Source organism: Fusarium oxysporum, chromosome 7 (assembly GCF_000149955.1).
Source record: "Fusarium oxysporum f. sp. lycopersici 4287 chromosome 7, whole genome shotgun sequence".
Taxonomy (NCBI): domain Eukaryota; kingdom Fungi; phylum Ascomycota; class Sordariomycetes; order Hypocreales; family Nectriaceae; genus Fusarium; species Fusarium oxysporum.
In genome coordinates this window covers 2651468-2665630 of record NC_030992.1, presented here as the reverse complement: position 1 = coordinate 2665630, position 14163 = coordinate 2651468, and the positions used below count along the sequence as shown (strand labels likewise).

General features: G+C 50.4%; 6 protein-coding genes across 24 annotated transcripts; 2 read left to right on the top strand and 4 right to left on the bottom strand.

Moving 5' to 3' along the window:
- The first annotated feature begins 33 nt into the window (after positions 1–33).
- FOXG_05558 (uncharacterized protein) lies at positions 34–1781 on the top strand. 2 transcript variants are annotated; one of them, XM_018383955.1, is made up of 4 exons: positions 34–536; positions 599–699; positions 755–1110; positions 1167–1781. In XM_018383955.1, exons 1-4 carry the CDS (start codon positions 189–191, stop codon positions 1349–1351), a joined length of 990 nt encoding a protein of 329 aa, XP_018240962.1. In that variant the 5' UTR covers positions 34–188; the 3' UTR covers positions 1352–1781. The 2 variants fall into 2 exon arrangements, with proteins under 2 accessions (XP_018240962.1, XP_018240963.1); XM_018383956.1 differs by having other exon boundaries at positions 64–536; positions 755–1744.
- Positions 1782–1948: 167 nt separating this feature from the next.
- On the bottom strand, positions 1949–3395 carry FOXG_05557 (guanine nucleotide-binding protein subunit beta-like protein; the record flags this gene model as incomplete). The annotated part of the gene is made up of 5 exons (XM_018383954.1): positions 1949–2374; positions 2567–2884; positions 2969–3095; positions 3159–3196; positions 3354–3395. 5 exons carry the CDS (start codon positions 3393–3395, stop codon positions 1949–1951), a joined length of 951 nt encoding a protein of 316 aa, XP_018240961.1.
- A 799-nt stretch (positions 3396–4194) lies between these two features.
- On the bottom strand, positions 4195–5169 carry FOXG_05556 (uncharacterized protein; the record flags this gene model as incomplete). Its single annotated transcript, XM_018383953.1, has 2 exons — positions 4195–4859; positions 4914–5169. The coding sequence occupies 2 exons, from the start codon at positions 5167–5169 to the stop codon at positions 4195–4197; spliced, it is 921 nt and encodes a 306-aa protein (XP_018240960.1).
- Positions 5170–5922: 753 nt separating this feature from the next.
- On the top strand, positions 5923–9972 carry FOXG_05555 (uncharacterized protein). Of its 18 annotated transcripts, XM_018383944.1 has the most exons (5): positions 5926–6008; positions 6057–6215; positions 6387–6469; positions 6522–6574; positions 6780–9795. In XM_018383944.1, the coding sequence occupies exon 5, from the start codon at positions 6803–6805 to the stop codon at positions 9632–9634; it is 2832 nt and encodes a 943-aa protein (XP_018240959.1). In that variant the 5' UTR covers positions 5926–6008; positions 6057–6215; positions 6387–6469; positions 6522–6574; positions 6780–6802; the 3' UTR covers positions 9635–9795. The 18 variants fall into 18 exon arrangements, with proteins under 18 accessions (XP_018240945.1, XP_018240942.1, XP_018240959.1 ...); XM_018383946.1 differs by having other exon boundaries at positions 5923–6008; positions 6057–6469; positions 6522–9857; XM_018383949.1 differs by having other exon boundaries at positions 6057–6574; positions 6780–9972.
- Positions 9973–10071: 99 nt separating this feature from the next.
- FOXG_05554 (serine hydroxymethyltransferase, mitochondrial) lies at positions 10072–11882 on the bottom strand (the record flags this gene model as incomplete). The annotated part of the gene is made up of 5 exons (XM_018383934.1): positions 10072–11219; positions 11289–11426; positions 11487–11580; positions 11640–11696; positions 11763–11882. 5 exons carry the CDS (start codon positions 11880–11882, stop codon positions 10072–10074), a joined length of 1557 nt encoding a protein of 518 aa, XP_018240941.1.
- A 1372-nt stretch (positions 11883–13254) lies between these two features.
- Positions 13255–14016, bottom strand: FOXG_05553 (50S ribosomal protein L19e; the record flags this gene model as incomplete). The annotated part of the gene is made up of 3 exons (XM_018383933.1): positions 13255–13398; positions 13473–13893; positions 13973–14016. The coding sequence occupies 3 exons, from the start codon at positions 14014–14016 to the stop codon at positions 13255–13257; spliced, it is 609 nt and encodes a 202-aa protein (XP_018240940.1).
- Positions 14017–14163: the final 147 nt, after the last annotated feature.

Here is a 14163-nt window from a genome sequence, read left to right as displayed (position 1 = left end):
GCGGGAGCTTAGGTAAGGCGCTTTGCTCGATTGAGAGGCCACCTCAGCTTCACGTCTATTATAGCTACAGCTTCCACAAGCAAGGTGGTTGATACAGCTTCAACAGTCTCCTACTTCTTTACTTACGGGCCAATTGGCCCCCTTTTTTTTCTCCTTGGAACGAACCCCATCTTTTTATTCTTGTCGACATGCGTTTCCTACGCTCACTTCTCTCTTTCGCCGTGCTTGCGATGGGCGTGGCTGCCGCCAAAAAGTCCTCCGCGGAGCGGTTCGATGAATTCCATGCCAAACAGAGCTCGACACCGCTCAAGCTGAAAGAATCGACGTATAAAACTCTGACCTCTACACCAAGAGACTACAGCGTTGCTGTGCTCCTCACCGCAGCCGATGCACGATTTTCTTGCCAGCTCTGCCGCGAGTTCCAACCTGAATGGGACCTGTTGGGCAAGAGCTGGGCCAAGGGTGACAAGGCCGGCAACTCGCGACTGATTTTTGGTACACTGGATTTTGTTGATGGCAGAGAGATCTTCATGTCGGTATGTGCTATGCAAGATCGAAAGCATTAGTATTACTTTGGTTGCTGACGCTATGAATGAAGCTTGGCCTTCAAACTGCCCCTGTCCTCCTCTTATTCCAGCCCACTGTCGGTCCCCATGCTGCTCAAAAGCCAGAGCCACTGCGATACGACTTCAGTGCCGGGTGAGTAGTTTTGTCCGCAGCCTTTCTAGACGATTGACTAACAAACAATATTCAGACCCCCGACTGCCGAAAAAGTTCACTCCTGGCTCGCTCGTCAGCTGCCCGACCGACCTCATCCTGCTGTCAAGCGACCTTTCAACTATGCGGGATGGGCGATCACCATAACCATCGTGCTCGGAGTTATTACTGCAGGTGTCGTGGCTTGGCCGTATGTGTCTCACATTCTGCAGAGCCGCAACCTCTGGGCAGCCTTGTCCTTGATGACCATTCTCTTGTTCATCAGCGGACACATGTTCAACCACATCCGCAAAGTTCCCTACGTTACTGGTGACGGACGTGGTGGGGTCAACTACATCGCGAGCGGTTTCCAGAACCAACTCGGTTTGGAAACACAAGTGGTGGCAGCAATCTGTATGTCTCGTCCACTCCCTCTTGACTCTATTCCTCCTTCTAACTGCTTTTTCTAGATGGTGTTTTGTCGTTTTGCGCGATCTCTCTCGCTATCAAGGCCCCACGAATTGCTGAGGCCAAGTCTCAACAAGTCGCAGTCATTGCGTTCGGCGGCGCCCTGTTCCTTGTCAACAGCTTTCTGCTGAGCGTCTTCCGTATCAAGAACCCTGGCTATCCATTCTCTCTGCCGCCATTCATGTAAAATGATGAGGCAGGATGGAACGAAAACAGCCGCTAAATGTTTCGAGAGAAGAAGACGCTGTGGGACCAGCAGTCACTCAGGGTCAGGAACATCATCGTTTTAGTGAGACAACTTATCTTGTGGCGAGTAGAGAGACAAAAGCATGTTGTATGATACTTCCCAAATAGACCTTTGCTTAGAAATGACGGATCAGACGTCAGGATCCTTTACTCCTGATCAATGGCGCTCCTAATTGCGGCTCTGATGTGAATGCATGGACACCTTCTGGCCAATGTCGCCTCTTGGTTGGAATAACGAAGGTCAGTCTCACAGTCACAACGTCACATCTCATGCCAAAAACAGACGAAAGATCACTTAAACAATGAAATATTTTGAAAACTCGAGTTCTTTATTGGAGAACAAAAGGATGAATCCCGGTAATTTCAGGGGCTGCCTATAACCATCAAATGCGTTATGCCCTCGTCAGATTTGTAGTCGCCCCCCTTCCTTTGCATCAATAAAGACCAAACGAGGAAGCCAACCATTTGACGCCCTACCAATGATCTACCTTCTTCCGCTCGCCTTCGTCACCACGCCTCTTTTTTAGGGTAGAGCAATTTATGCCCTCGACATGACACCCCAGGCACGGATGATGTTGTCAGTGTAGCCAGCGAACAGAGTCTGGCCATCAGCAGACCAAGCCAAGCTGACACACTCAGGCTCTCGGCTCTTCTTGCCGACAGCGGGGAACTCAGGCTTGAGCTCATCAACCTTGCTCTTCTTCTCGAGGTCGAAGATGATGATGCTGCTGGCGGTGGCAGCGCACAGCCAGTATCTGTTGGGGGAGAAGACAAGGGCGTGGATCTCGTCGTTGGCGTTGAGAGAGTAAAGGTGCTTGGACTCGTTAAGATCCCAGAGCATGGTGGTACCGTCCTTGCCACCAGAGGCGCACAGAGAACCGTCGGGGGAGATGGTGACAGTGTTGATGTAGCCGGTGTGACCGATGTGGTCAGTCTGGAGCTTGCAGGTGGAGAGCTCCCAAACCTGGACATATTGTCAGAATTAATCAAATCAATGCACATGAGCAGATGAGAAGAGGGCTATGCAAAAGCTGGGATCAGGGCAATGGTGAATAGTGGTCTCATGGCCTGCGTGAACAGGCTCTGAAGTAGCAAATACTTGGGTTGCAAACATCATGTGGAAAGCGAAATCACAGAATCTGTCTTCTTTACTGACCTTGACGAGCTTGTCCCAGCCGGCGGAGACAATGACAGGGTTCTGGGGGTTGGGGCTGAAACGGACGCAAGAAGCCCACTCGGTGTGGCCCTTCTCGGTGATGGTGTACTTGCAGTCACCGAGAGTGTTCCAGAGCTTGATGGTTCGGTCGCGAGAACCGGAGACGATCTGGCGGTTGTCGGCAGAGAAGCTGACGGAAAGGACGTCGTTGGTGTGGCCGACGAATCGTCGAGTGGTGGTACCGCTGGCGAGCTCCCAGAGACGCAGAGTCTTGTCCCAAGAGGCAGACAGAGCGTAGGCACCGTCAGAGGAGATAACCTAGTTCCAACAATCAGCCGAGTCCTAAATTACATCTGCCCGCCAAAATGCTATCGTGTGCGGCGGGGCACTGGGCGAACGTACACAGTCGGAGACAATGTGAGAGTGGCCGTGGAGGGATCGCTTGGGGTAGCCGTACTGGGTCTCATCGCGAGTGAGGTTCCAGATGATCAGGGTCTTGTCTCGGGAGGCAGACAGGAGCATGTTGGGGCTGGAGAAATGTTAGTTGAGTGGCCTCGAAGCAAAAGCGTGACCAAGTTTGTTCTCGACGTACTTCTCCATGGAGGTAGCCAGACTGGTGACCCAGCCATTCTGCAAATAGTCAGCCTTCAGTCCTTCTTCCTCTTAGGTTATCTCATTCCACGATGCCAACTGCAGACATCTTGATTTGTAGCGGGTCGTAACCAGCGACAGTCGCGACGCAGCAGCCGGCAGCGACAGAAGCAAGGTTTCATGGGGATCGACGTACGTGGCCCTCGAGAGTGCCCTTCAGGATCAATTGTTCGGCCATGGTTGCGGTGACGAGGCGATGCAGAGGATCAAGGTGCTTGAGGAAGAAAGAGAAATCAAAGGCTGCTCTGCAAAACCTAGGCCGAGTCGGAAGGGAAGGCGGTTGCGAATCGTACCTGCCCTTTTTTTTGTGTGGGTTAAAAATTAGAGAAAGTTAGGGCCTTGAGCTCCGCTTCGACATTAGCGGGGTGCGAGAGGCACACGAGGTACGTACCAACTTGGTCAGGTTTCTGAATTTTCTGAGCAGTGTGGCGTTATCCAAGCCAGACGTGGCGTAGGTGTGGCTGCCCTATACATGACATGCGGTTGTTCTCCATTCGTGCAATTCACCGCCATGAGAGATGAGTTAGTACCTATGAGGAGATGCATTTCTAGCGGTACCTGACGATGTGGTTGTCGACGAGGCAACCGAAGGTAATACAGCCTTCAAGGTGCCATCTGGCCAAAACGCCCCCTCTCAATCCATCTGTTGTGACTCGAATTAGTCGGGAGTTCAAGCCAGAGAGTTTGAGGACCAACATACGCAAACGACACAGTAACAATGTGGCTTCAAACACTATCACGTTGTTGCTATCACTCTAAACATGTTTAGAATATGCACAGGAAGGCTGAGATAAAAGCTCGCAGCGCAGTGTTGACCTCGATTCGTTCTTGTCGGGTGTTGTTCTATATCAGCATTCGCTCCATTGCCTTTCTAACCTAAAATAATGCAGTAAGCCCAGTAACACCTTACGCCTCCCAGCCAGAGTATTATATACGGGGTATCATGCAAGCCATCTTGTCTGGACTTCTTTTGGTGTTCATACCGCCTTTTTGGCCAAGGCAGCTGTTCGTTTACCAGCCTTGGGAACCTCCTTACGCGAGAACAACGCCTCGCCATTGACGATCATGCTGTGGTCGGCGATCTCCATTTGATCGGTATTCTCCCCTCTACCCTCAGTTGCCATAAACCTCTTCATCGTGGATTCCCATAGACGAAATCGTTCTTTGCCATGTGCATCACGCTCCACTAAATTCTTGACCTCCTTCTGCTTACGCATTTTGGATGCACGGACTAGTCGTCTAAGAGCATCCTCGCCCTGCTGGGCCGTCCTTGCGGCTTCCTCCCGTATTTTCTTCGAGTCACGAATGCTAGTATCCTCCTGAGGAGTGAACTTGTACGTGTGTTTGCTGGGAAAGTCGGGGAAAGAAGAAGGAACATATTCTTTCTCGTCTTTGTCTGGTTGTCCACTGAGCTCTTCACCCAGAAGTGGTAGCGTCGTGTATGCATCGAGGTCCTCGGGTAGTACATCAACATAGCCAGGAAACAGTTGCGTCTTTGAGACAGGAGGCTTCAGGTGCGGTTTCAGCGAGGAGACGCTAACATTGTGCCGTCGTAGCGCATGCTCAAAGTCGGTCGGGATAGGATGCTCGCGACGAGCAGCCAGTGCGAGGGTTTTGGCAGCTTCAATCATGCCCTCCAGATCTGGAGTGTATTAGTTATAGAACGCCCATCAGGGAGCTGCAGCCAACAACTCACACGTCTCTACCATCCCTGTGAAGCTCTCCATTGCCTCGGGGCTTGCTCCCTGGAACCCATCGTGGTTGAGAACCATTGCGATCGAACGCTGAAGTCCCGTTCTAGCTTGATAATGCGGATTCGGTACCGAGGATTCAATCGAGCGAGACTCTTCATCCTCGATCTGCATCGTGACGCTTTCCAAGTCTTCGAAGCGAGGGCGTTTCGGGTTAGGCTGTTGCTCATCGGCAGGCGATAGACTTCGTTTGGGTGTCATTGCGACGAGGTTGTCAAATACGAGATCGCGACGCGTGTTGGCGCAAGAGTGAAAAAAGCCTTGTTAATTTCCCATCGAAAGGCTATATATGGTGACGCCGTGTTATGTTGAGATCTTCTCGAGGTGTAGATAATGGGAGGCTAGGCAGAGATCGCTTGAGTCGTGAGTAATGAGGCTGAATGCACGTTTGTGATATTGCTGGAGCTGGAGCAGTTGGAGGTCGGAAGCTTTCCTCAGTAGCGCGCCCGGAGAAGCTTCGGCTCGTATGCACGCTTCTCCAGGTCTTCATGGGAGCCACCACCTACGACAAAGGATGGCGAGCTCTCTCACCATTGTTCAGGTGTGCCGTTATTATCATGCATGGCATTTGACAACCCACTGACTTATGAAACTCTAGCACTTGGGACATGCCATGCGGCATTATTCAAATTATTGTGCATCGTGATAGCCCAACCTTTATGGATGTTCCAGCGAGTACACACTAATAATTTAGGCACTTCGAGTTGTTAACACCCATTGTCGATAGGATGTTTAGTGAAGACAAGTACGTCATGAATGAATATCCTGAATTCTCAATAAACTAGGAATGGCAATCTCGCGGATGGTGGAAGGATATGTCCATTGTCGTGGAGAACCCAGGAAAGCAGTGTTTTTTGTGCCGTGTGTGTGTGTGTGTGTGTGTGTGTGTGTGTGTGAAATTAATGGCGGTATTAATAAGGTTCTAGACCACAAGATCGACGTCGAAGTGTCGCTGTGATTCCGAAACTCGCAAATACAACCCAACGCATTGTGACCCATGCTAGCCATGCTTTGCCATGCTGTCTCACAGCTTCTCACATGCAAGTCGCTAGGATTGTATACATGTCAATCGGCTAACCAACTGAAAGCTGGGCAGTGGACTGCTAACGACTTTGACCGACACTTTGAAACAAGCCTTCAGAAAAGAACTGAGCCCTGCATTTTGAGATTTGATGCTCTTGTTGACCCAGATTACAGGGGTCCGTCAAAGTGACAGACAGATCGATAAATCAATCACCCACAGACAGGTAGGACGCCAGTGTTGGTCACAGGTTCGCACTCTATTGTACAGCTACGCTTCAACGTCAAAGCGTATCACGACAATCCTAATTTTCGTCATTTCCACAGATACCCAACTACGGCATACACTGAGAACCCTTACGGCAAAGAAATAATAAGCTTATACGGCACTTCTTTAGTCGGTTCGAGGCCCTTCGATCTCTTATCCTTACCACCTCTTTCCAACACACACCTTGAAAAACAGATGATACTTGAAACAAATGTACGAGTCAGAAACGATACAAGTCCAGACCGAGTTGCCGACTCTCTTCTAGATATATCTACCTTATAATCACCACGTAACGCAAGAACACACGAATCCTGAAAGGTACTCGGACGCCCCTTACCCTGCACCATTATTCAATTCCCTTGAAGCATCACAAGGACCCTGATCATCTATTCCCTGCCCTAAAGCCCGCAGTACCAAACCCATCAATCCTACCCTTGCCTGTCTATGGACATATCTTGCTTAAATACCGAAGGCTGGACTTTCGGGGGGTATCATTGACCAACGTATTAACTCGTTTCGCCAGCAATACAGTCAGTTCCTTTTTGTATGGCTACTACCTTCAACATGTTTCCTTTCGACCAAGCTTCCCTGCCCCAAATAACAACCCGCAAAGCCCTTATTGGCGTGGACCTTCAGCATGACTTCATATCCAAGGATGGTGCTTTACCCGTCCACGAGCCGGAGGACTTTGTGGACCAGACTATCAAGCTGGCCCAGGCATTCCGAGGAGTCGGTGACGTTGTGTGGGTTCAATCGCAATTTAGTGAGACCCGACCTGTGCTTGAAGAACAAATCCTTGTAAACGACAGTGCGCCCAAAACATCACGAGCTTCTAAGAGAGGTCGACCAAACATCCCGGTTCAACCAATCGACGCCGATGGCCCGCCAGATGAGGAGGCATTCCTGAGCCATGAGGATGCTACATGTGTCAAGGCGGACACGCCTGGCTGCCGGATAGCTTCAGCCATAGAAGACTCGTTGCCTAAAACAGACACAAGGTTGACCAAATCTCACTATTCAGCCTTCCAGTCAACCCACCTGCTGCGCATACTGCGTGCTAAGATGGTCATGGAACTCTTCATTTGTGGATCACTCACCAACGTTGGTGTATATGCCACAGCTCTTGATGCCGCAGGCCATGGAATGGCAATCACCATCGTCGACGACTGTTGTGGTTACCGATCAGAGTCGAGAAAGACTTCAGCAATAGCCTCTCTAATAGAACTAACTGGATGCGAAATTGCTTCGTATGACGAGGTCATGGAGGTGATACAACCCAAGTCCAAGCCCCCCAAGTCAAGAAAGCCTCCATCTTCGTCGAAGGACCAGGAACAACCACAGACTGCAAAGTCAGATCATTCAAAAAATGAAGGTCGCGAGAAGAGCACTACCCCGGATTTTGTTAAGGACATGACAAGTCTTCGACTGGCTTCAAATCCCCCAAGCCCCGCATCAACATCGACTCAGCCCCAGCCAAAGGCGTTGTCGACAAGTGCAGCTGAACACCATGACTCAGAGGTCGGCCCAGAACCGAAGGCTACAGAATCAAATGGTGTTAATCAGATCAAATCTACTGAGGCACCGGATGGCATACATGAGCCGAACACGGCTAAGGATTCCCCTATTAAAGCCGTTGTCGCAGATGCTATCAAAGCCGAACCAGATTCAGCATTATTGGATCATACTTCTAAAGGTCAAGAAGAAAGCATCAATACAGATTCCCAGCATAATACCACGCAAAAACCAGACCAAGTCATAGAACCATCGTCTCCAGCCGAGGCAAGCCAGAAAGAAGAACAAACCATTGCATCACCTCCGGCCCAAGCGACCAGCAAGCACGAAGCACAAACAATGAAAGCACAACCAGACAAGACACAGGAAATACCCGAGATGAACAACCCAGCGGCTATACATGATGCCAACCTTCAACAGGAAGGCCTGTGCGAAGGAGACACCGACATCATTGAGAATGTTCTTCCTGAGCTGTTGCTTGAGGGTCTTTTCGATAAGTTACGCGGGGAGGTTCAGTGGCAGCGTATGTCTCACCAGGGTGGGCAAGTTCCACGACTTGTTGCAGTTCAGGGTGAGATTGGACCAGATGGGAGCATCCCAGTCTACCGTCATCCATCTGACGAATCTCCTCCACTGCTGTCATTTTCTCCTACGGTACTGGCTATAAAAAACGAGACCGAGAAACGGTTGGGTCATTCTCTGAACCATGTGCTGATCCAGTACTACCGAGATGGAAATGACTACATCTCCGAACACAGTGACAAGACCCTGGATATCGTCAAAGGATCTTATATCGCCAACGTGAGCCTCGGCGCTGAACGAACTATGACTTTCAGAACAAAGAGAAGGGATAAGGACCCTTCACAAGAGGATATCACCTCTCCAACAACCTCGAAAAGAGTGATACAGCGTGCCAGACTCCCACACAATTCTCTATGCCGACTAGGCTTGAAAAGTAACATGAAGTGGCTACATGCCATCCGTCAGGACAAGCGTTCGAAGAAGGAAAAATCCACAGCCGAACTTGCATACGAAGGAGGGCGAATCTCTCTGACTTTCAGACAGATAGGGACGTTCCTGAATCGCGAAGAGACTCTTATATGGGGCCAAGGTGCTAAGGCCAAGACTCCCGAGGATGCTCACACCGTCATTAACGGGCAGTCTACCGAGGCAATTGAGCTGCTGAAGGCTTTTGGGACAGAGAACCACTCAAGCGAATTCGATTGGGACGCAAATTATGGAAAAGGGTTCGATGTGCTGCATATGAGCAACGCACCTCGCCTCTTTACCTGCAGTGACCCAACTATCAATATGCGCATTGCTCTCATGTTGGCGGAGTTTGGCGTGAACTACGCAAAGGGAAGCATTACGGCCGGATCTGTAGCAACAAACTCTGAGAATCTGTCAGTCAAATTCGTGGACAAGGACAAATCCACTGCTCAAGGCGATCTGGCTGTCATGTCGTACATTGATGCCCGCTATGGGCTTGGAAGACCTGGCAGCACCCCACAAGCACCGAAGGAGTTGGCCATTCGGCTCACTCGTTTCCAGCGTGCCATGGCTCTTTTGGATATTTGGAAAAACCTTCCGAAGGAAGCCAAGAGCGGCAAACGAGACTTGAAGTCGCTTAAACAAGAGCTTGAAGTTTGGGACGGGTTCCTCGCTGAGGATAATGGGCCTTACATCGCTGGTATGGAACTGGCTCTGCCCGACTTCGCCTTCTGGCCAATTTTGCACAACGTGGTGGAAGAAACAGGAGCAGAGACTCTCCGGGATCAGAAAAGGCTCCGCGAATACTATGAGAAGATTGGCGAGAGGTCCAGTTTCAAGAAGGTGCTTGGCAAGCAGCCGCAGCAGCAGTCATAGGAGATCACCCCTGCTCGATGATTGTATTTTAGACAAGTAGTAAACTGGTGATCCTAGTAATTAGGCAGTGCCTGGGTAATATCTCGTCCTTTGCGAATGACCAAGGGATTGTTGATGCAAATCTGCATGAAATCACACGTGTATATGTATTATTCGTTGCAGTAACAAGAGTTTCTTGTGTAAATGATCAGTGTAGCGTAGCACAACAGTGGTGACTAATGAGCGCGTTAAAAATAAGGACAGTACCTTTACCATGACAATAGAAGATGTAGAGGAGTTGTGGGAGATTTTCAGGTGTCGCGAAAAGACAGACAGACAGAGAGAGAGAGAGAGAGAGAATTATACAATGCTTGGTATCTATTGTTCCAAAACCGTGAGGAAGATAATATACTCGACGAACCGATCCATCGATTGTTACTTTAAGCATCCGCAGGAGATTATTCTGAGGTGCTCCATGGAAGAGGATATGTGCCAACCCAATCCTCAACCTCACTTCGTAGTTGGACAATTTCGGATTCCGTCTCACCATCACCGAGGTGGTCTAGGAAAACCTTTATCTTGCCAGGGCTCTTCTCACCTTTCTCCTCTGCTGCTTTTCTAGCAGCTTTGTCGATACGAGAAGTAATGGTGACGGCACGATCCACAACGTCAGCAACACGAACAAAATCATCCTCGTTAAAGCCACGGGTAGTCATGGCAGGAGTACCCATGCGAAGGCCACCAGGAACCAAAGCAGAACGATCCCCCGGGACTGTGTTTTTGTTGGCCGCCACACCTACCAACTCCAAGACACGCTCAACTCGACCACCATCAATGCCCTGGGGTTTGAGATCAGCCAGGACCAAGTGGTTGTCTGTACCTCCGCTGACAAGCTTGTATCCCAAGCCGCCTTTGCCCTTGGGCTCGCTCAGCCGCTTTGCGAAAGCCTTGGCGTTTTTCAGAACCTGGGACTGATATGCTTGGAACTCTGGAGTTTGGGCTTGCTTGAGAGCTACAGCAAGAGCGGTGATGGTGTGGTTATGCGGACCGCCTTGGTGACCGGGAAACACAGAGCTGTTGATAGGACCTTCGAGATCATAAAGAATATCTTCCTTCGTCTTGGGATTTTGTCTCCGCTCGCCTTTCCTATAAAAGATCAGAGCACCTCGGGGACCTCTTAGGCTCTTGTGGCTCGTTGTGGTTACGATATCGGCGTAGGCGAAGGGACCAGGAATGACCTTTGCTGCAACAAGGCCAGAAATATGGGCGATGTCGGCCAGTAGGTAGGCGTTGGTCTTGTCGCAGATCTCCCGCATGCGCTGATAGTCGATTAGTCGACTATAAGCACTCGCACCGGCGACAATAATCTTTGGCCTATATATGCTTGCCATCTCCTCCAACTTGTCGTAGTCGATGTATCCTGTAGTCTCGTCCAGTCGGTACGGTAGAGTTTCGAAGTACTTTGATATCGCTGAAATCTTCTTTGTGGGCGTTTGGTAACCATGAGATAGATGGCCGCCATGTGGTAGGTCTAGACCCATTAACCGATCATGGGTGTTGAGCAAGGCAGAGTAGACATAGAGGTTCGCTGGAGCGCCAGAGAGAGCTGAGAGGTCATAGTCAGTATCATATGCAATCAAGTAAGTCACTTGAGAGGAAGTTCCTAGCAACCAACCTTGAACATTGACACCCCATAACTTTGGGTCGAGGCCGAACGATTCAAGGGCGCGCTGTTGACAAAGCCTTTCGGCCTGGTCGATGAATTCATTCCCGCCGTAGTAGCGGGCCCCTGGGTATCCTTCCGAGTATTTATCTACAGCATACGTTAGCCTCAAGGTCTGTCGTCGTTCGATCCTTTGCTACTAAAGCTCACTCTGCATCACGCTGCCAAGAGCATCGAGTACAGCCTGCGACGTAAAGTTTTCGGAAGGAATCAGATTGATGAAATGCTTCTGGCGGTCTTTCTCCTATACAAGCCGTCAGTACAGGGGTAGCAGATAGAATTTGTAGCACCAATGCGACCAACCTTCTCAATGATGTCGAAGACAGCGGGGTCAGCTTTGCTCAGATGGGCTGAGAGGGCCTAGGATGAGGGACGGGGACATTAGATGCTAAACTTGTTGAATCAACCCAATTGAAGAAGACACACCTGCTGCTGGTCCTCCAGAGCTATGGAAGATGCGGCACGAGTACATGTCACGGATACAGCAGCTGGCCTTGCGATGTTACGCAGGACACGCGAGGTGCCTCTCACGCCGGCGAGAGACATAGCGTGCTTGGCAGTCGATGGCAAGACACCGGGATCGAATGATGCGAGCGCTTATGGGAGAGACAAATTGAGGGTTCTATTCGCGGCAAAGCAAAAGAGCTTCACGAGGTGCTTGTTGTAGTCCAGCGGCGCGCTCGCTCAGGACGTCATTGACTGATACGATGGGACTTAATTAGTGCCGACGACGTAGGCGGAGGTGGAGGGTGGAGGTGGAGGAAGTTCGGACAGGGCCGAGACTCGAATGATAAGCGACTGCCTCATGGATCCATTTAACAGCAGCAAGACTCAAGACGCACACCATGGTGCTCGAAATGCAATACTCTCACACAAGGTACTGGCTAGAATGCCCAGCCAAGATCCCTGTAACTCTTTGATTTAGCGCTCGTCTTCCAGAGCGAATAGGATATCTGTTGGTAGCTTCAGTGGGTTAAAAACTCACGCTGAATGTGAATACCCTCTGACCAGGTACATTGAACACACTCACTGACATGTATTTCTGGCCTTACATACTGCAGCCACATGACTGACTTGTGGCTACAGTCAAAGTATAAAACGACTCGACCATATAGCTGTTTGCTTGGTTTTCCTCCTTCACCTTCACATCAACCAAGGTAAAGTTGGGTGTGATGGGACCGCTTAGACAGCAAATAGGTCCGTCTGGAGCTGGCGCAACCTCACCACCCACTGCCATGGGGGTACTTTTTTTTTTTTTTTTTTTTTTTTTTTTTTTTTTTTTTTTTTTTTTAGAGAATCGACCTCACTAAGCCTTTGCTTGATCCGTTTATTTCCACGATATCATCTGGCTGCCTTTGCTATCGTTAGGTAGTTGGCACCTTTAGGTAGGTGACATGCCTGGGCTTTGCCTATCCCTGTCCAGCCAAGCGGAAGCGCTGCCTCAGGTCTGGTCGAATTCCTGATTGTTCAGATAGTGCAGGGGCAGGTGTTATTCTCGGATTGTCACATATTCTCAGTTTGTGCAGTGGAATGTCCCAGCGTCATGCAGAAATCGGGACTTTTAATTGTGGCTCAGTTTTCGACCACAGTAATTCACACTCACTAATCGAGTCAATGACACAGATGAGACGTCACGAACAATGCTCTCGTGATAAGCCAGACCGCGCACATTATTTTTAAAACGCTGGTGGTACTTAAGTCGTGATGAGCGGAACAAGTGCTCACGAGAAGGTCGTAAATGGTGAAACATCCAAGCATCCGAGCATCATCGATTCCATTTTTTTCAATGCTACATGCCTGAACCCCCGCCGGTACAAGTGTAGAAACCAGAAGGGCATAAAAAGAGACCCAACCCGTAGACTCCGAATGCAGCCTCCTCTCAAGACCGAAATGTTGTCATTGTCCACTAGGTTTAATCTTACTCCTCGGCAAGGAGAGCATTTCGCTTCGCCGCCGCGCGCTCCTGCTTGCGCTCGCGGGCAGCCTTGTTCTTCGCACGCTTGGCATCCATCTCCTCCTGAAGGGCAGTCTCACGGGCCTTCTCAGCCTTAGCACGGTGAATCTATATTAAAAACTCCATGTCAGCGAATGTCCCGAGCGTGGACCCCGAGGAAGGGCATCATTGATAAAACGTACGTGCTCGACGAGGGCACGCTTGTGCTTGAAAGCGTTACCCTTGCTGCTGTGGTACAGCTCGTGGTAGAGGTGCTTATCGATCTTGCCGCTGGCACGGTACTTGACCAAGAGACGGCGGAGGACTCGGAGGCGGCGCATCCAGAGGACCTGGCTAGGCATACGGGCATCGGCGGTACCCTTACGCTTACCATAGCCACGGTGTCGGCCCTCTCGTCGGGCGAGGTTCAGCTCGCGAGCGCGCGATCGTGAGTGCTGGGTGACGGGCTTTCGGATGATGAGGCCATCGGAGATGAGCTTTCGGATGGTCTGGCGAGAGTTGGCGTTGGAGATCTCGCTCTGCTCGTTGGGGTCGAGCCAGATCTTGCGCTTGCCACAGCCGATGACCGCTGAGGCCAGGCGCTTCTGAGTTCGCAGATTGACCCTGTAGTTGAGGAAGAAATCATCAGTTAGCCACCAGTACCCTCTGATAATGTTGTCATGTCCCAGATTTTCCAATCCACCGGATCCGTGGCGACACCATCAAAAAGCATTGCAACCAGTTCATATACTGTTTCCAAAGCTCCTCCTGCATCGCCTCCTCGCTTGTACTGATCGTTTCGATGGACTTACATCTTGATTGTCGTTGGGTGGTGATGGCCGGTCCTCGATGGATGTTGGATGATGAAGACTGGTGAGAGGGGTTGCGAGGCCA